The sequence below is a fragment of the Sorex fumeus genome, unplaced genomic scaffold (genome assembly GCF_029834395.1).
Source record: "Sorex fumeus unplaced genomic scaffold, SorFum_2.1 ptg000131l, whole genome shotgun sequence".
Classification (NCBI taxonomy): domain Eukaryota; kingdom Metazoa; phylum Chordata; class Mammalia; order Eulipotyphla; family Soricidae; genus Sorex; species Sorex fumeus.
Window position 1 is genome coordinate 20,433,456 of NW_026606188.1, and position 20,387 is coordinate 20,453,842.

At 42.3% G+C, this 20,387-nt stretch overlaps 1 protein-coding gene across 1 annotated transcript in view; it reads left to right on the top strand.

Moving 5' to 3' along the window:
• The window catches only part of CASQ2 (calsequestrin 2), an 80,851-nt gene extending 75,943 nt beyond the window's left edge, over positions 1-4,908 (top strand). Inside the window, exons 10-11 of the mRNA XM_056139151.1 lie at positions 2,207-2,281; positions 3,419-4,908. Of these exons, the coding sequence (XP_055995126.1) occupies positions 2,207-2,281; positions 3,419-3,661 (318 nt within the window). The 3' untranslated portion in view covers positions 3,662-4,908. The remainder of the gene's footprint in view (positions 1-2,206; positions 2,282-3,418) is intronic.
• The last annotated feature ends 15,479 nt before the right edge of the window (positions 4,909-20,387 follow it).

A 20,387-nucleotide genomic window follows, 5' to 3' on the forward strand; every position in this document is an offset into this window, starting at 1 on the left:
TATATCATCATCATCATCAATTTAAAAATCACCATCAGTTGCATAGGTTACAATCAATACACTCTGAGTAAATGAACAAAATTGAGAGGCTTTAGTGAGCCAAGGTACTGAAATCCAGTCCAACACAGAGGATGGGTGATTCAAAGCAGAAATTTTCATTTCACCAATGTCTTTCTTCGAAGCCATTTTAACAAAGGCATGGCTGTGTAAGACCCTAGACTGTACCTTTGTATGTAGTATAGCCATAGTTTCATAGAGCTATAGGCTTTACTTGGTTGTATTTCTTGTTTACCTGGATCCTTTTGTTGTGCAAACTTGCAAATGATTTTTTAGTTCTGATCTGTTCTATATGCTTGCCTTGTTCTCCTGGCAAAGGAAAAGTCTTTACATGTTTTGATTTCCAAGTTTCTGGCTCCCTAGCTCCCATCAGATTTTATCGTTGCCTGGGAGACTTTCTACCATTGAGAAGCTACATTTCCTTAGTCCCTTAGTGTGCGTTCAAATGTGTGGGTACACACTACATGCATTCAGTCAGGAGTCCCTCCCCACCCTGGCTGACAGCTGCTGCCAATGGATGCATGAAGGAAGGAACAGGGCCAACAAGCTCCTTGATTCAGTCGCTGTTCATTCCAATCTCCATCTCCATTCCAGACTCACATTCCTCTCTCATTCCAGTCTCTTAATTTTCCCCACGCTAGTCTCCCCATGCCCAGTCTTACAGCCTCAGTTATAGAGAACAATCACCAAGGATTGGGGGTAGCAAAGACACATAGGTGAGATATCACAGCCAACATATGTAAAACGTTTCAGTCTGGGGAAGTTTTTTCTAAGACAAAGTTCTATCCTGATAGGAGATCATTCAAGGGTAGAATTTCATCTAAGGGAGTATTTCTCCTTTCCTTAGTCCGTATCCATTTAAATGGTCATCTTAAATTTATTTCTTAATAATCTTTCTAGTAATTTTATATGAAAATCGTAAGAGATGTATCAAGCTTATAGGGTAGCTTTCCAGGGGACATCTTTCTATAGATCCCAGACTACAGTCCTCAGGCCAGATTAGTCCTTCCTAACCCCAGTAAGGTCTTTGTCCAGTCACTTCTCTTTGGGTCATGACAGAATTTGTCCATGACTGTGCTCTTAACTTATTATAAGTTTCATGACGCTTAGACTGTTTGTCCCTTTTTGATGCCAGGGTAGCTCACAGCTTGCCCTGGGTCCATCCAATCCCTTTGTCAGGACCCTCCTTTTGGGGTGCTAGGAACTAATGGCAACCGAGGCTTAAGTTAAGCAAATATGACAGATGCCCAAGAGTAAATATTATTTGGAGCCAATTAACTCCCAACTTACAAAACCATAGCATTAACTGTCTTCCTGTGTCCATACAAAAAGGACATTGCTCTAAAGTAAACTGTAAAGGACATAAAGGAAAGAGAAAAGAAATATTTTACTTACAGATACAAAATCCAGAGATCTCTGAAGAATCTGACTTTATAAATCACAGGTTCTGATTAGGGGAAATGAGTGATTAACAGATAGGGAAAGCAGAACACAAAGGAGAAATTAAAGATGAATTATGAGGAAATGAATTCTGAGGAACACTATGATGGGTGTTACTCAGTAAACCTAAGATCTTTGTGGTGGAGGAGAAAGGACTAGACCAATGTTACCCAATACCTTAGCCCCTTACCCCTTCAGTTCTGCCCCAGTAAAAGAAGAGTCCACATCGAATCCAAACCTGGCTGAATGAAAAAGCCCTTTACTTATTTGCATGCCAACTGAGGCATTTCCCTGACATCTTATGTAGCAGACAGTCCAAGGTAAGTGAAGTTACAGTGGGACATTGAAGGAAAATTGGAGGGAAATGGCTCTTTTATCAAATGTAAATTCTCAAAGACTCACAAGTAATTAAGGGGATCAACTTTGAACCATATCTGTAATAATCTTCCTTACAGCTGTGGAAGCTTTCATTTGTAAATGGTTTTATAGTTTATGCTATGATGTTTTTTGCTCCCGTGCTTATTTAAAGGGTTTGAGTCCTGGGACCAAGTGCTCAATTTCCTAAGTGTCTATGATTGTTTTGTAGACTTCTGACAAGTGGGGACCTAGTTTCTCTTATAGGCTGGCTGGTGGGTCCAGTTGCAAAGAAGTGACTGAACAAAGGATTCCTCTGCCTATTCTCTAATCTGACTTTTTATCATTGCTCTAGCTTATTGCCTACTGGGAACAGACTTTTAAGATCGACCTCTTCAAGCCGCAGATTGGGGTGGTTAATGTGACAGACGTGAGTATCCCCCAGGAAAGCTTGCTCACCTGTACTCAGTCTGTTGTTTTCTGAGCCTGAACCCTCAGGTCTTATATAGGAATCTGACCTCCTATCAAATTTACAGGACCTCTGGCCCCACCAAGCTCAGGAAACTTGCCTGTGTGGTCCAACCAAATCTCTATCACCTGTCAGCAGCATATTTTCTTGCTTATGAGGCCATCATAAGTTCAGTGACTATCAAGAACTTTCTACCCAACTAAAATCCCTGTGTTTTCCCACCAAAACCAGCAAGGTCTTAATTACTCAAGGAAGCCCACAGCTGAAGCTCACATTCCATGGCGAGTGAGGAGGCAGTGACTCACCCTGTGAGGGCAGTTTCCTAACATCCAGAGGAAAGGAAGGTATACAATTAGGTGGGCGCAGAGGTTTTCGTCATAATGGTACTGACATGAGGAAGAACACTGAGATGGATTGGCAGGACCTGAGACCTTAGTCCAGACATAGGATGACCCACACTCCCCATGTCATTTCCCCCCATACCACACAATGGGAAGGTGGAAACACAACAAAATAATGGGCAAATCATAGGCAAAAAGACAGGATCAGAGAGAACCATAATTAATATGTGGAAGATCTTATAAATAGGGGCCAGATAGACATATCAATTTACCCTGTTTTAGATACTCAATCACCTGGGGAAGTATGCAGTAATTTTTATATTTAAGTCAGTATTAATAATAATTTTAAATATTTGCTGGTTAACATATTTTAAGAGCCAAGTAATAGTATAAAGTAAAAAAATCACAAGTATTTTCCAATTCCTGATCTTCAGAAGGAATCACTGTAATCATTCCACTTATATCTTCCCAGAAATTCCATATATGTGTGTGTATATGTGTATATATATACATATATATGTATATGTATATATACATATATGTATACATATATAACATACAGATATACATATATATACACACATATTCTCTGCTCTACTGCACAGACAGATATTCTGAAACATGGTGCACACATTTCTGATATGTATAAGCCAGTGGGAACCCACTTAGCACGGTTACTTGTGGTGTGGTTCATCTTTCATGCTTTAGTCACTCCTCTACTCTCATCCCCTCTTGCTTGTTCTGGCCCTCATTGCAGGCGGACAGTGTCTGGATGGAGATTTCAGACGATGATGACCTGCCCACTGCTGAGGAGCTGGAAGACTGGATTGAGGATGTGCTTTCAGGAAAAATAAATACAGAAGATGATGACAATGATGATGAAGAGGATGAAGAGGATGATAATGATGAGGAAGGTGATGATGATGGTGACGATGATGGTGATTCTGATGAAGACAACAATGATGACAGTGATGACGATGAGGAGGAGGAGGATGAATAGTCCCAATTCAAAATGATTTTTATGAAGGAAAAAAAGGTCACAACCACCTACTATCCTATAGAAAGTGCAAGGGGACAGTAAGAAGTTCTGAGCCCCCAATTCAGATAACCCCTTTCCTTTTTCCAATGTCTTTCCTTTCCCTTCTCATCAGGAGCTGTATCATTCAGCATATGCCTTCTTTAATCCAGAAATCTCACCCAGCAAGCACAAGTGGGGAGTTATTCTATATTGACTGTCCTGACATCAGAGAAAAGCGCTTGGCTTTTGCCAGACCATTGGTGATCATAGCAGTGCCAGAACGTGGCCATCTAGGGAAAACAATCCTATAATTAACACTTCTACATAGTCTGTTCCTTATATTTAACTATGACAGTAACAGAACTGAGAGGCACAACTTTCAGGCTTAAACTGCCTTAGTCAGAACCCAGAGAACATACACAATTAATCCATTCAGTCTCGTGCCTAGAGCATCATTTAGTAAGTCCCTGAAGTCAAAAGGATTTCTCTTTGGGAAAGTTCAGCTTAAAAACAAGTTTATAAACCCACCTCTTTGGTATTTATTGGATTTTTCTATTTCAAGTGTCAGTTAGAACATTAAGAACTCATATTTAAACTTTTAGATAGTTATTGCAAGCACTTGAAACACGTGCATGTTTTTGATAGCATTGCCATTCTTTGTGTATTAGGATACCTACTGTGATACTGATTTCTTCTCTAAGCTTTCTTCTAGATGACAAACAAGGCTCACAAACACACAGAAGTAGGAGAAAGTATAGCAAATAATAGGCAAATCATGGAAAGAAAGGATCAACAAGGACCCACTAGAAACATAATTTAAAAGAGTTTCTGACTTTTTCTTATGAGTTTGTGTCTTTGGACCAGTTGGCTTCTTAGCCTGATCTGGAACCTAGATACCTCTTCCTTGCATCTGCTAATGAGCCCATCTCTCATTTGGAGTAAAGCTTAGTTTAGCCAGAGATTAATTAAATTTCCACTTATCAGCAATTTCACAATTGACCAGGACAACAATAGAATTCATAATGACTTGAGGTGCTGGAAAAAAATCCCAACTGTCTTTCCAACTTTCTAGTAGATGAAAGTTTTAGCATTAAGTGTGAATTATGGAGTTCTAATTTATTTTCTCAACCTTTAAACACATGTATAAAACATTGCAAGTTCTTTGAGTATTGAATAACCCTGCTGTGGAATATTAACTACTTCCGATTAAACTCATATTTTGAAATATCGAGACAATCTCAAAAATTCCCTCTTGATTTTTTTGATTCTGTTCCTCCTCTCTTGACTGTGTTCTTTCTATCCCTTCCCTGTTTCCTCTATCTGCCATTTAAATGTTAATGTTTCACAGGCAGTTTCTACATAGACACTCTTCGACTAAACAGCCAAATTAATGATTTTTTAAAAAAATTTTATGATGTTACACAAGCAATACATTCAGTAAAAACCATCTTTCAAAATTTGAATTTTAATCTTTCCCCAGGGATGCTGACATGCAATAAAATATACTCTGTGTTACTGGCAATAAGCACTGAGCTGTGCCCCTGTCAGGGATGCTGTCAGAGGGACACTGGTCCTCGTCAAGGATAAATTACACAAAGGAGTCAACCCTTTGTTAGAAAATAGGCTTTATGTTGTTTTGCCTCCAACTGTAGACTAATATACATTTAAGGTGGGGCTGTATTATGATGTTTGGTAATTTAGGTGTATTAAATGCATCTCTTTCTGTGTATGTGTGGAGAAGGGTGTGTCTACACGGAGTGCTCAGGAGCTATTCCTGGCACAGGATCAGGGGTCACACCTTTCAGGTGCTCAGGGAACCATGTGGTGCTGGATATTAAATCTAGAGCTCTTGCATGCAAAACATGCATTCAGCCTTTTGTGCTATCTCTCTGGCCCTTAAATGCGATTTTAACTTAAGAATTTTCAACTTATGCTAGGCATATTGGGATACATCCTCACCATAAGTCAAGAAACATCTGTGTTCTTCCAAGGTAGTGTTGCAGCAGATCTGATAAGCTCAGGTTTTTTTTTTTTTTATCATTTTTTTTATTAGTGAAACACCATGAAGTACACTTATAGACTAATAAATTTTTGTGCTTGGGTTTCAGTTATACAATGATCAAGTACCCATCCCTCCACTAGTGCCCATCCTCCCCCACCACGGGTCCTAGCATCCCTCCCATCCCCCATCCTCCCCCCCACCCCCCGTCCCACCCTGCCGCTGTGGCAGGGCATTCCTCCCTGTTCTCTCTCTCTTCTTTTGGGTACTGTGTTTTGCCAGAGAGGCATTGAGTGGCAGTCATGTTTGGTCTATAGACCACTTTTAGCATGTCTCTCCCACCCTGGGAGGGTCTTCACAACACCCTTTATTTGGTGCTCTCTTCTCTATCTGAAGCTCAGGTTTTTGTAGATGGTGAGTGAAAGTAACACACTGGCAATGGATGTCTTCAGCACTAAAGCTCTTTATTTATAGGGTACATTAACGCATCTCTACAGACTGACACTAATGGCCATAGTGTGTTTTTTTGTGATGACCCCAATATCAATAGCAACAACCCCAACCACAAGAAACCCCTGTAGACAGTGGCCTGAGTTTGTATGTATCACTATCTCCCTACCTTCCTTGGCCATTTCTGCTGTCTGTCTGATGGGTTATAACCTATGTAAATGATGCTTTGTGGGATTGACCAATCAGAAGGCATATGCATATATAAATAAGGAACCCATAAGAAGGTTTTTAAAAATTATCTGGCCTTCCTGTCTTCTGTTCCAACATGTAGTTTCATGCATACCTGTCAAAGCCCAGGTAAATGCTAATGACTTCTGAGTCTCTCACCTTGACTTCTCCTGAGTTTTATAGTTACTAGTTAAACTGCTTCTGCACATCTTGATTTGAATGTTTCATGAACACTTTAAAACAACAGAACAAAATTTGAACTCATTATGCTCTTGCCTTAACTCTGCTTTTCTTCATAAAGGGTTAATTTTAATGTGTAATAACCAAAACCTGCACAAAGAAACCATTAACTTGGGGGTCAGAGCAGCAGTACAGCAGGCAGGGTGTTTGCCTTGCAAGTGGCTGGCCAGGTTCAATACTGGCACCCCATATGATTCACTGAGCCCAAAAACAAAGCAAAGCAAGAAGATGAAGAAGGAGGACTGGGAGGAGGAGGAGGAGGAAGGAGAAGGAGGAAAAAGGAGGAGGACGAGGAGAAAAAGAAGAAGAGGAAGAGGAGGAGGAAGAGGAGAAGAAGGAGGAGGAGGAGGAGTAAGAGGAGGAGAAGAAGGAGAAGATGGAGGAGAATGAGGAGAAGAAGAAGAAGAAGAAGAAGAAGAAGAAGAAGAAGAAGAAGAAGAAGAAGAAGAAGAAGAAGAAGAAGAAGAAGAAGAAGAAGAAGGAGGAGGAGGAGGAGGAGGAGGAGGAGGAGGAGGAGGAGGAGGAGATGGAGGAGAATGAGGAGAAAAAGAAGAGGAGGAGGAGGAGGAGGAGAAAGAGGAGAAAGAGGAGAAGGAGGAGAAAGAGAAGGAGAAGGAGGAGAAAGAGAAGGAGGAAGAGAAGGAGGAGGAGAAGGAGAAGAAGGAGGAGGAGAATAAGAAGGAGGAGAAGGAGAAGAAGAGGAGGAGGAGGAGGAAGAGGAGGAGGAGGAGGAGGAGGAGGAGGAGGAGGAGAAGTAAAAGAAGAAGAAGAAGAAGAAGAAGAAGAAGAAGAAGAAGAAGAAGAAGAAGAAGAAGAAGAAGAAGAAGAAGAAGGAGAAGAACTGTCAACCAAGTCAAAAGACAACCTATGAAATGAAGTGTGTGTGTGGGGAGAAGATCTGAAGGCGTCTTCTTCCCTTCTGCTTCAGGTTTTGTGAAGACCCCCAATTCATGGCCCTGATCATTTAAATCTGTTCACATATTTGGGGGGCGGAGCTATAGCATAGTGGGTAGGGCATTTGCCTTGCACGTGACTGATCTGGGTTCAATTCCTCCACCCCTCTCAGAGAGCCCCGCAAGTTACCGAGAGTATTCCATCCGCTCGGCAAAGCTTGGAAAGCTACCTGTGACATATTTGATATGCCAAAAACAGTAACAAGTCTCATAATGGAGACGTCACTGGTGCCAACTTGAGCAAATTGATGAACAATGGGAGGATAGTGCTATAGTGCTACAGTGAACATATTTTCATGTCTTTATATTTTTCCTCTCTAAATTGTTGGCTTTCTGAAACCAAGTCATTTGTTTGTCTTTGTATCTCCAGGAACTAGTACTTTGTCCACTACAAAGAGTAGACAGTTATTTCTTGAACAGTGGGTGGACTATTGATTAACCAGCATTCCCATCATTTCCCAGCACTATTGAATTACAATGCTCACAGTCCTTCCTTATTTTTATTTCTCAGCCTCATTAAACAAAGCAGATACTTATCAAGCCAGGTTAGTCCACCAACCAGCCATATCCAGATACTTTTCAAATAAATGCTTTGGGAGGTACATTTTCAAAAAGTGATCTCTGAAGTTAATCTTTCAAATAGCCAAGGAATGTGAACCATCATGAAAGGATCTGTTTCCTTGGCAAGAAAAATTCCCTTGCTCTTAAGGGCCTATATAACATGCATGAAGTTTAAATCATGCAGTGGTGTTGCTATGTTAGAAGTATTGCAAGTGAAGCTAGTACTTAGCTAATGTGAGTAAATATGCTGTTTAGTTCTTGGTGAACAGCTTTTAAGCTAATATTCATGAAAGTTAAATGCTAGAGTACTTAGCTGAGTCCTTTACATGGATTATCTCATCTAATCCTTATAAAGTTCTTAGGAGATGGGTCTTCTTATTATCCCATTTTACAGCTGAAGAAAGTAGGCGATATATTGGGTGAGAGAAAGGAAGTGAGAGCCCTCAACAGGCTAAGAACTAGCTTTGCTCGCAGGTAGCCCTGATTAATTCCTACTCCAGTGTGGTCCCAGGAGCACTGCCTAGAGTGGTCGTTAGCAGAGAGCCGTGAATAGCACCCACAAACCACCGGATGTGGCCTCCAAATAAATAACTGAATAAATAAATGGTATAAAAAGTTTTCTGTCATCCTCCTAGGGTTACACAACTCTTCGAAGGAGTATACATCATTTTTCCTACTGAATCTAAGATTTAAATGAATTAGATTCCATAAATTAAATAGAAGATCCCATTGGAGTACATTTTGAATAATCCTTTTTTCCTGCCCTGCCTAAGCCAAGAGGTCATTTTCCCTTTCTCTGGAGGCCATAACCTTGTTAAACAGTGTTGGGAATATGGGTTGATTAGAACAAGATACAGTTACACTGATGAGGGGGAAAAAGAAATCATGTTAACAAGAATGTACAATTAAACATATTTAATGTTCTCCTTTAAAATACCATCTCATGAATTCAAATAAGCTTGCATTTGTGTAATTAGGTTGTGCAGGTGTAGACCATATATCTTTTAAAATGTTCTGTGAGCATCATCTGGAGACAGCATACTAACAGACCATTTTGACCAATGATCCCTGATCCTTCTGTAAGTACTGATGACTCTGCCCTCCACTTCTCTCTCTCACCAGACTGCTCCCTGAGTGTCTAAATCACATCTTATTTACAAAACACCAGCCCAGCAGCTGGGGCATAGCATAAGAGTTAGGGTGCATGTCAGGTGGTTTTATTCCCAGCTCCATATGGCACTGTGAGCACTGTCAGGATGGGCCTTGTGATTCTAGCTCCACAGAGCCTTAGTGCTGATCTACCCAATCCAGTTAGCCAAGAACTTCTAGGAATGGCCCTCTAAGCACCATTTTGGAGGAGCTTCAAGAAATCAACAGCAGCCCAGAACACTGATACATCATCTTGGGCACAGCGGCCTGATGATTTGCCTTAGAGTCTCTGGGAATTGAGCAAACCAAGCTGGAATCCTCACACATCCTGCATCCAGGCCATCTTATTTAGCTGGAGGAATCCAAAGCCCCCATCTCCAGTCAGGCCTCATGGCTCCATGCCCCTTGCTGCTATGTCTCCATAGGTAGTTTCATCTGAATGTTCCACATGTACTGTAGAGATCGCAGCCTAGGTCTGTCAAGGGTGCCTTTTAAAAGTAGCCTCTTCCTGAAAATCCCAATCACCAGAGAAATTAGTTCTCAATGACAGAAGTTTAAAGTACAGAGTGATAGTATGGCAGAGTGATAGTAGGGTATTTTGCCTTGCACACAGCTGACCTGGGTTTTATTCTCAGTATTCCATGTGGGATTGCGCATGGAACTATTCCTTCAGGAGTAATTCCTGAGTGCAGAGTCAGGAGTAATATCTAAGCATCATTGCCAGCTGTGACTCAAAAAGACTAAATAAATACATAAAACACTTAAAATATTACTCTAAGAAGCAGTGATTTCAGGCGGAGGAGAATGGGCACCACAGGCCTCCCTTTCAGTACAGGCCGCTCAGGCAAGTCCATGGTAGAGAGAGGACCCAAGCCAGTCTTCTCAGTGGTCAGGATGGAATGAGGAGAAAGACGCTAGACTCTTCAGACCTTCCCAACACATACACATACACACATACACACATGCACACACGCACACACGCACAAACATGCACTCCCTTCACCCTAAGAAACATGGACAGATGTTTACTGCTGTCTGTGAAAAAGGTAACTTGCTTCTTTCAGGAAAGGAAGGAAGGAAGAAAGAGGAGAATAATTTTTTGAGAATAGTCCTCCTTCATAAAAACTGAGAAGTGGAGCAGAGACATTCTCGCCTGGAGATGTCTAGGTTAAAAACCCCAGAACTATTTTTCTTGTTCCGATATCCAATAAATAGCTAAGCCCATCTTCCTCTTCCCCCTCCCTCTCAGCATGCAATGAGGCTTTTACATGCTCTCATCTGGGTCTGACATTTCTCCCAGGTCCAATCCAGCCTGCACACTACAATCATATGATCTTTCTTTGATGAGAAATTAACTATGCCACCAGGGGACACTCTCCAACGGCTTTCTAGCCCCCATAGGTGTTTCAAAAGTGTTTGATCTCAGATACTGAGACCAAAGAGCAAGCAATGAATGGAATGGGTTCTGGTTGTCCAATGTAGATTCTGGGCTTGGGGAACAGGATTTTGGGGAGGAGGATCCGGGTAGAATTTGGTAGAAGTGCACTCCACAGGGGGAATTTGAGGAGTACTGAGGCTAGAGGTTTTGGGGCTCAAGGGTCAGAAAAGCTAAGAAATATCTGGAATGATTCTTGCCCCACACATGGGCATCAGCTTGGTGTTCAAACACCCTATTTGGGTTGCATCTTCGTATCAATATTTTAGCAGAAGTTGAATCTGCAGTACTGGCAGTGACTTCAGGGTCTAGTTAGCCTTTGCCATGGCACAAAGACCAATTTCTTGTGCAGGACTGGAGGCCTAAATGAGCTGTTTCTCATTTGCCTGACCAGCCTCTCTCCTGTGATGCATCTGCCCTGTTATTTTTAGAACTTGAATTTAGCAGAAACTGCCGGGTTTCACATTTTTCATCCTTGACTTGTGCTAGTTCATTACTGCAATGCCTGTTCCATGAATGTTGGCCCCAAACACTTTGACTATGTTACCTAGAATCTAAGGCGAGATAGTCTCTTGAGATTTTTTTAGTCAAGTGTTTCTAGCCCATGCAAGTTGTCCATTTTCTCTGCTGAGCTCTCACTGCACCCAGTTAAAGTTCCTTTCCTACAGATCCTGTAATTGTGTCATTAGGATTATGTCTTCCTCTCCTTTAGTCAGAAAGTAACATCAGGGAAAAGCCCCAGGCCAATTCCCATCTATACTCAGTGTCTATATTCTGATAGATATTTAATCAATCTTGTTTGACTAAATATTCTCTAAGCCCTATGCAAATCTTACTGAGGAGCTATTAGTACCACAAAGAACTGCTTTGTGGTCAATCTTATCCCAGGAAACTTGACAACAGGGTATAATTTGTTCAGATTTGTTAAGGATAGCCAATTAGTTATAGGAACACAGAATCTCTTTGGCCTAACTGAAGTCTCCATGTACAATAATCTCTTTCCCTGGGTTACAAAAATCCCCCAGAAATACAGCCATCATGATGGAATTAGGTGACTACAGCCATCTAATTCGCTCTCTTTATTATATCTGTGGGGGACAGTTGTTGGATCATGCCCAGCAGTGCTTGGGGCTTACTCCTGACTCTGAGCTCCTGGGGAGGCTCAGGGGCCTGTATTGGATTCCAGGAATCAAAGTCAGATCAGCCACATGGAAGACGCTACCCACTGCACTATCTCTCCTGCTTCCTCAGTTCACTTCTTTTAGTGCATCTACAGACCATATATTTGCCAGGTAAATTAAGGACTTGCCTTGAATTACTCTGATACATTGTCAATCTTAATTCTTTAAAATAACGACACCTATAGTACTTAATAATAAACCTAGGACCTAAATGATCATGTATATTTAGGTTACAGTCAGTTGTTTGAGCATTGAGTGTGCTATGATGTTCTCATTCATTCAGATATTCCATCCCTGAACATTTTGTTACTGCATGCAGACCACAGAAGGTAAAACTGGGCAAGCACAGAGGACTGAGAAAGCTAGGAGAGGAAAAAGGTTTAATGTTCCTTGTATCACTTCTTCATGTCCTTTATCATTTTGTTTGAGATACTGTGGAGTCCCAGGCACGCAGAAACATATCCAGCTATAAATAAATGACACACCCAAAAGCCAAAAGCAGTTTTGGATTATACACACCAACATCAGCCTTCTAGTGTAATTAGAATATGCTGGCATGGCATGTTGGCATTTAAAGAAAATGAGCAAATCTCTCTTGAAGTAGAGACACTGCCTGCTCCCTTGTCACTGCTGTGGGACTTGCCTTTGGCACTATGTAAGTCAATGGTTTTCTCGGGTGGCATCCTTAACTAATATCCCTCACTCTGTTTCCTAATTCGACACCTTATCATTGCTATTCTCAAAAATCTCTTTCAAAGTTCTATCACTATATCATGGATAATGAATAAAAGAGTTTCTAAGTCTTCAGAGATTTGTCTCTAGAAGTGTTTTCTTGTGCAGATACAAATTGTGCATTTCTTGGCTCATAGCGTAAAGAACAAGTTGATCATACTTTTTTTTTGTAAAGAAAACAATGTTTTATTTTACTATTTTTTTTTTTGCTATGAAGATTTTTATTCAGTGCATCCTAAAGTCTTTTTTTTTAATTAGTGAGATGGGCTGGAGTGATAGCAAAGCACTAGGCTGTTTGCCTTGCACGCAGCCAGCCCGGCAGACCTGGGTTCGATTTCTCCGACCCTCTTGGAGAGCCCGGCAAGCTACCATGAGTATCTCGCCCGCACAGCAAAGCCTGGCAAGCTATCCGTGCCGTATTCATATGTCAAACACAGTAACAACAAGTCTCACAATGGAGATGTTACTGAGCCTGCTCAAGCAAATCAATGAACAATGGGAAGATAGTGCTACAGTGCAACCGTAACTACGATTAGTAAACTAGTCTACTTTTAAATTACACAAGAGGGTACAGGGTGATAATACAGTGGGTAGAGTATTTGCCTTGCATGCCTCTGACCTGGATTCGATCCCTGGCAGCCTATATGGCCCCTCAAGAACTGTCAAGAGTAATTCCTGAGTGCAGAGCCAGGAGTAACCCCCCAAACCAAAATAAATAAATAAATAAATAAAATTACATAAGAACATAGAGATGCCATATGTGATTAGCGAGACACCATGAGGTAGAGTTAAGTTGATCATACTTTATACAATGAATATCTCCATTTGTTTCCTCTGGTTCCCACCCACTCAACCAGTAAGCATTTGGTTGTGTGCTACCAGCATGTGGTATGGGAAGAAAAGAGTGCAGCAGAGAGCAGGTTCCAGCATTTCTCAAGAATTAAGTTTTCTTTAAAGGGACCTATCTATGGGGACAGAGTGATAGTATAGCAGGTAGGGCATTTGTTCTGCATGCGGCTGACCTGGGTCCAATTCCTGGCGCCCCATATGGTTCTCTAAGCCTTCCAGGAGTGATCCCTGAACACAGAGCTAGGAGTAAGCCCTGAGCACTGCTGGTGTGGCCCAAACCAAACCAAAACAATAAAAATAAAAAAGGAACCCATCTAAAATAAGGCACTAATTTAAGTTAAATGATCGTCACTTGCACACACAAACACAAAACCAATATTCACTCTGCTCACAAGTCTGCCATCTTTCTTCCTATTTGATTCAAAGGTATTATTTCTTAAAAACTATCATTGTATAACTGAAACCCAAGCACAAAATTTGTAAGTCTACAACTGTACCTCATGGTGTCTCGCTAATAAAAATAAAAAAAAAAACCCTCATTACTAAATCAAAAAAATATCATTTCTTAAAATTCTTTAAAAAATTTATTATGTACCCTAAAATTTATTATGTACCCAGTACTGGCAGGGTGTGGCTTATGAGGTGTGATCCCCGAGTCACCAGAGACTGGGGAAGCAGGCAGAGGATCTCTATTCCGGATCCCATTGAGTCCAGAGTCCAAGGTCACAAAGTTCCACATTATCTGGTTCCAACCACAGCCATGCTCCAGGTTGCTTTCCGGACACATTATAAGACACTTCCTACCCATTTTCCATGGCTACTACGCAATATCTGATGGGGTTCAGACAGCAGGCAACAAATCGGAGAGCCTGGCAAGCTACTGAGAGTAACCCACCTGCACAGGCAGAGCCTGGCAAGCTTCCTGTGGCATATTCGATATGCCAAATACAGTAACAACAACAGGTCTCATTCCCCTGACCCTGAAAGAGCCTCCAATCATTGGAAAAAGATGAGTAAAAAGAGGCTGCTAAAATCTCAGGGCTGGGAAGAATAGAGATGTTACTGGCACCCACTCGAGTAAATCGACGACCAATGGGATGACAGTGATACAGTGATACCCAAAAGATCCAATTCCTCTTCAAGTTTGAGTCTAAGATTCTAGTTTTCAGTAATATATTCATGAAAGACATTCTCTTTTTCTTTTTTCTTTTCGGGTCACACGTGGCAATGCTCAGGGGTTACTCCTGGCTTTGCACTCAGGAATCACTGCTGGCAGTGCTCAGGGGACCATATGGGATGCTGGGAATCAAATTAGGGTCGGCCGTATGCGAGGCAAATGCCCTGCCCGCTGTGCTATCACTCCAGCCCCCGAAAGACATTCTCTTGACCATTTAATGATAGTTTTTCCATTGGCCATTATGCTTTCCCATTTAATCTTGTTTTATAGTCTTGGACTTCATTGAAACTTGATTGGCTGTCTTCAAGAGGGCATTAAAGTTATCCAAGGATAAAAATGTTCTCCTAAATGTAAACATTTTAGAATAAAATGATCACATACCAAACCAAATGACAACATGGAATTTCAGCTGATTTTCCAAATTCTACAGTCTAAAAAAAAGTAATGAACTTATCAAATGTTTAATAGTTAGTTGGGGTGGGGAACTGTAGAGAACACAATAACTGGGTACCAGGTATGTGACATTCCTGTTGTGACAGTGAGGTTCCCAGCACACCTCTCATGATGTACTAAATTTGCTTGAGCAGATGACTGCTGGTAGTGTGATCTATCCCTTTCCTCAAGTCCCCACTCCTGTTCCCACCCCGTTTATGCGGGGAATCACTCTCACTCTTGAGCATCCACTTCCATTTATTGCTAATAGAGGTCCCTTAACAAAGCTGCTGTTCCTGGCTACATAGTGTCCAAAGTACAGACTAAGGAGAGAGGACACAAAGATATGACAAACTTGCACTAAAGGGATTCTCCCTCACTTGGAGACAGTTTAGTCACTGAAGTCTCTGGTCCAATGCTGGGTTGAAGTCCAGACTCAAGACAGTTCTTTTCACAACAGACACCATGAAATAAATTCCCTTTGTCTACAACTTGGCCCACGGCTTGTGTGGAGTTCTCTTCCATCTGTGTGGAGGAAAGGGTCATCTGTGAGGCGGGAGCTCACCACCTCTGGGAGCCCGTGTCAATCCTGCTCTCCCTCCTGCCTGCTACTCACCACACACAGTAGTTGTAGTCATCAGTAACTGCTTGGAAGTCACATTTGCTTAAGTCAGAATTTAGGAGTCCTAGGGGAACTTGCTATTTAAAAAAATCTATGTGAGGCTGGAGCAATAGCACAGCGGGTAGGGCGTTTGCTTTGCATGTGACCAATCTGGCCGACCCAAGTTCAATTCTTCTGCCCCTCTCAGAGAACCCGGAAAGCTACGGAGAGTATCTCGCCCACATGGCAAAGCCTGGCAAGCTACCTGTGATGTATTCGATATGCCAAACACAGTAACAATAAGTCTCACAATGGAGATGTTACTGGGTCCGCTCGAGCAAATCGGTGAACAATGGGAGGACAGTGCTACAGTGCTAAGGAATTATCAAAGTTTGGACTCATGTCCTTAAAAAACAAGAACTATGATCAACATAAGTGGATATTTCGTTACTTTTGTAGCACTGGTCAACACAAAGCTACCGCCTCTTTCTCTACCAGGTCCTGGCATGGTAATGGCATGTTGTTCAAACTCCCAACCATATGAGCTGCTCTGGACACGTCACCTGTTGATCAGAGGCCTAGTTCCCACTGCAACAGTTTCTGGTCCTTAGAGATGAAGCTTTCTGAGACGGAGAGCTTTACGTTTTTAAGCCCTAGGTGCCAAAAACTTCAGCCTGAAAGCTTACGACCACAAGAAAACTTCAGATAAATGCAAGCAACACAAAAACCAGACAATGATACATTAAAATAAATTTATCTTTTTATTATTTCAGTGCTAAGAGAAGCACCACAGACACTCTTAGATAAAATCCTGAGAATTTACCACATCTATTCTCAAGGTTGGATGCTTTTGTTCCACTAAGACAAGGACAAAGCATTGATATTAAGTTAAGACACGTTAACTTGTAGACTCTTAGCACCATTTCAGACAATTACCTATTCACTGTGTTACTGCAGGGTTAGAAATTTGGTACCTTGCACAAATTTTTTTTGGGGGGGAGTGGGGGGAACATATCTGGCAGTGCTTTGGACTTATTCCTGACTGGGCAAGGATGGGGACGCTGGGGATTAAACCCAGGTTGGCCACGTGCAAGACAGTCCACATACTACCACTCCAGTCCCTAGAGACTTTATTTTATTGGCAAATAAATTGGGTTAGCTAAGAAGAAAGTAGATGGAGCTGAGTAAAAGGGACTCAGTTCTGACATAAAATTCCCTTTGGGAGTTTTCTATTTCATAGCTGCACTTTGAAAAGGGTCTAATTCCTGGTGGGCACTGCTGAGAGGTAATCCAGCCTCACTCCCACCTCCACTGCAAGAATGCAGAAGAGAATAAGGTGCTTTGTACACAACTTAAACCTCAAGACACTGGAATAGACAAAGCTTTTAGGGTCTTATTTTGTCTCTTGTATTGATACTCTGGAGGACCAATATGGGGAAACAGCAGGGGGCAAAGTGCATGTAAGGACACGGGGTTCTCCTGGGCTAGACTCAGGTCCACCATTCCCATCTTTACCAGGGCCAGTGGCAGGCTGACTATTGGCCAGGGGAACCTTCCTTCACTCTGAAAGACTAGGTCAGCCTGGGAACAATCCCCTCTCCGGGCTCCAGGCTCACCCGACCAAGTCTGCAAGAGGAAGCAGAGGGTGGTTTTGGGGTCACAAGCACCTGGATCTTGAAGCTGGTGCAACAATGCAAAACTGGCTTTTGGGGGGCACAAGGGGTTCCCAAGTTCTTTGCATTCAAAGCAAGAAAGAATCGGTCAGCACAGTAATAAGTTTCCCCTTATTCCTGAGATTGTTTGTATGGGCACCAGCCTGCAAGTCTCAGGGCTCATACCAGCTCTGTGCTCAGGATCACTCCTGCTGGTGCTCCAGGGACTATATGGGATGCCAAGATCGAAACTGGGCTTAATGTGTGCTAGGTAAGGTCCTGACCACTGTACAGTTTCTCCAGCACTCCCTAGTTCTGCTTCCATCAGGGACAGTCTGCAGAACTGTGCCCCACCTCAAGACGCGGCCCAGGACTGGAGTCAGACACAGAGACTGAAGTTTCACTGGGTTAATACCTTCCTATTCATCCCTTTTCTTTTGTAAAACTACCCCTACTTCCAAGGAATTTACATTCTTGAATAGTATCTTCTGTCCCTCCCCACCAACCACTTCCCCGCCCCCCCCCCCCCCCCCCCCATGTAACCCGCACCAGGCACCTGGATGTACACCCTCTTCCACTGAGTCACACCCCAGGGCCTCTTCCTTCTTTCACAACAGTCAGAAAGGTGCCCTGAGGCTCCATCCAGCACCACTCAGACCCCTTGAAGCACTGCCAGGTGTGGCCTTTTTTTTTTTTTTTTAAAGACAGGGATCCCAGGTGCAATATATTGAGTACTCAATTGGTTATAAATGCCCTATAAGGCAATTTCAAAGTAGTGTCGAAACTAGCTTGATTCACTACTGCACTGAATCCCACTCAAGAACTGTGCTAAAGGGCTTAAGAACAAGTCATATTTTATTTAGAATAGATTATGACCACAAGGTTACAGAGTAGTAAATTCACAGTAGTGATCTATTTACTTTTTTTGTAACAAAATCCAAAAAGTACAAAAACTACCCAGAAATACTTACATCACTTTACAGTTGCAGGGTCTCTGCTGCAGGACTATTTAAATATTATGTTAACATTTCTAAATCAATTTTTTAAATGAAGCCCAATGGTGAGGTGGTGTCTGGAAATACAAAATAAGGCTTCAGGATAGTGGAATTGGGGCAGTTGGTATAGGGCCTGACCTTCCCTTCCATTCACGCTGTTTGTGGGTTAGAGGGGACTGTCCTGAGGCAAGAAAAGCACCTTATAGGCTTCTCTGCAGGACAGCAGATCCTCTACCAGATACTTCCAGGCTAAAGTCAATTAGTCCCAGGGAGGAGCCAGTGCAATGTAGGGGAAGAAGGAATAAATGAGGGGAGGAGATGTAATTAAAGGGACTGCGCAAGAGACAGGTGCAATTAAGAAATCATTCAACCCACTGGCCTGCATGGGAACACACACACACTCACCCACCTAAACATACATAAGTTACCTGCAGAGAAACAGACACTTCTGCTACAGGAAGAGACAGTCAAGGAACCAAAGCTGCTTTGCCCCTCAACGCACCCAGTAATGTACATTCAACCAAACAGATGTGGAGCCGCACAGCCCACAAGCTGTGGCCCTGCTTAGGAAGCCTCAGACGGCAGCTCAGAGGGAAGAGATGAAAGCAGGGATTCAATTTTGTTGCTTCAGGAGGCGGCTGGAGTGCTCAAGCTCCCAGCATAGGGAGAGACAGATAATCCATTTCTATCAGTTCCATGGGCTCGCCACAGGGTTGCAGCCAACAACAAGGCAAAGTGTTTCATCTCCAGAGGGAAACGCAAGGAAGGGTGATGAATGGGGATGTGGGCGCCTGCTCCATCCCCACCCCGCAGCACCAGCAACAAGCCACAGACTGGCACACACAACACAAAAGCTCATGCCACCTCTCTCCAGCCATCTGTAATCCAGAATTTTACTTGAGAAAGTATAGAAAGAGAGGAAAGGAAAGTGATGCAAACTGGGGAGCGGGTGGGGGATGACTGATCAAGCATTTCTCTAGGCCTTTTGGGAGACTTCAGCACAGTGTTACGTATTTTGACTTATGATAAGGCAAAGGCTTCATGAGCCATAGAATGTTTTCGAACTTCATGAATGCAGATTTGACAGCACTGGGGATCGAACCCAGGGCCCCAGACATGCAAAGCAAGCACTCTACAGCTAAACTGCAGCCCGGTGGATGCAGAATTTGAATTCAGTTCCGAGAAGATTAAAACGTTCTGGTATTGAAGAGTACACATTGGAAAACAAAAGCCTTTCACTGGTTAAAGCACCACTGGGAAAGAGAACAAGTTCCGGACACGTGTTCTCTATCAAGGTCTCCAATCCTTTAATGGTCACATCTTAGTAACGTGGACTGAAAGTTATAGAAAATCTATAAACTTTTAAGGCAAAAGAAATCCAGCCTATTGTGAATTTACTATATGATCTATAAGCCGTAGGCAGTTTACCCTTTAAAAAGAATAACCTACTGGCTCCCAGAACGGAAATAAAAATGCATTGTGTCTGACTGCATGATGCAGCTTTCTGAAACCTCAGTGTTGTTAATGTCGTTTACTTTGTTCCCACTGCAGCAGTAACTCAAGCCAGCAAAGTCTAAAAGTGCAAAGGCTTTCCACAAAAACCCTGCGTCTCATTTTGTTATTTCTTAAAAAAAAAAAAAAAAAACACTCAATACGAAGTCAGTGGGGGGGGGGCGGGAAATCGTATTCAATTTAAAACAGAGACAATAATTTCAGAAAGTCAGACATTCTCCTGTGCAAAAACTGGGAGTGGAAAGAAATGGTTAGCAAAAGAACAAATTCTTAACCTGAACCTTTTGCAGTCCTGCTGGGAAAGCACATGCCCAAGCAGTAAGTCCCACTCACCCTCTTCTGGACTGGAGTTGGAAGTGTCTGAGAATACTGCTAACTCTCCAGTCTGAGCCTCCAACTGCTGTACAGTAGTCTCTGAGACCTCTTGCCTGGGACACTGCAACCTTCACACACAAAGCTTCATACACAACCACCATCCCTTGCCCTACCTCCCAAAGTAAATTTCCTGAGGAAAAAAAAATCATACTAAGGAATGTCCAGTTTTAAGAGACCTAACAGCAAA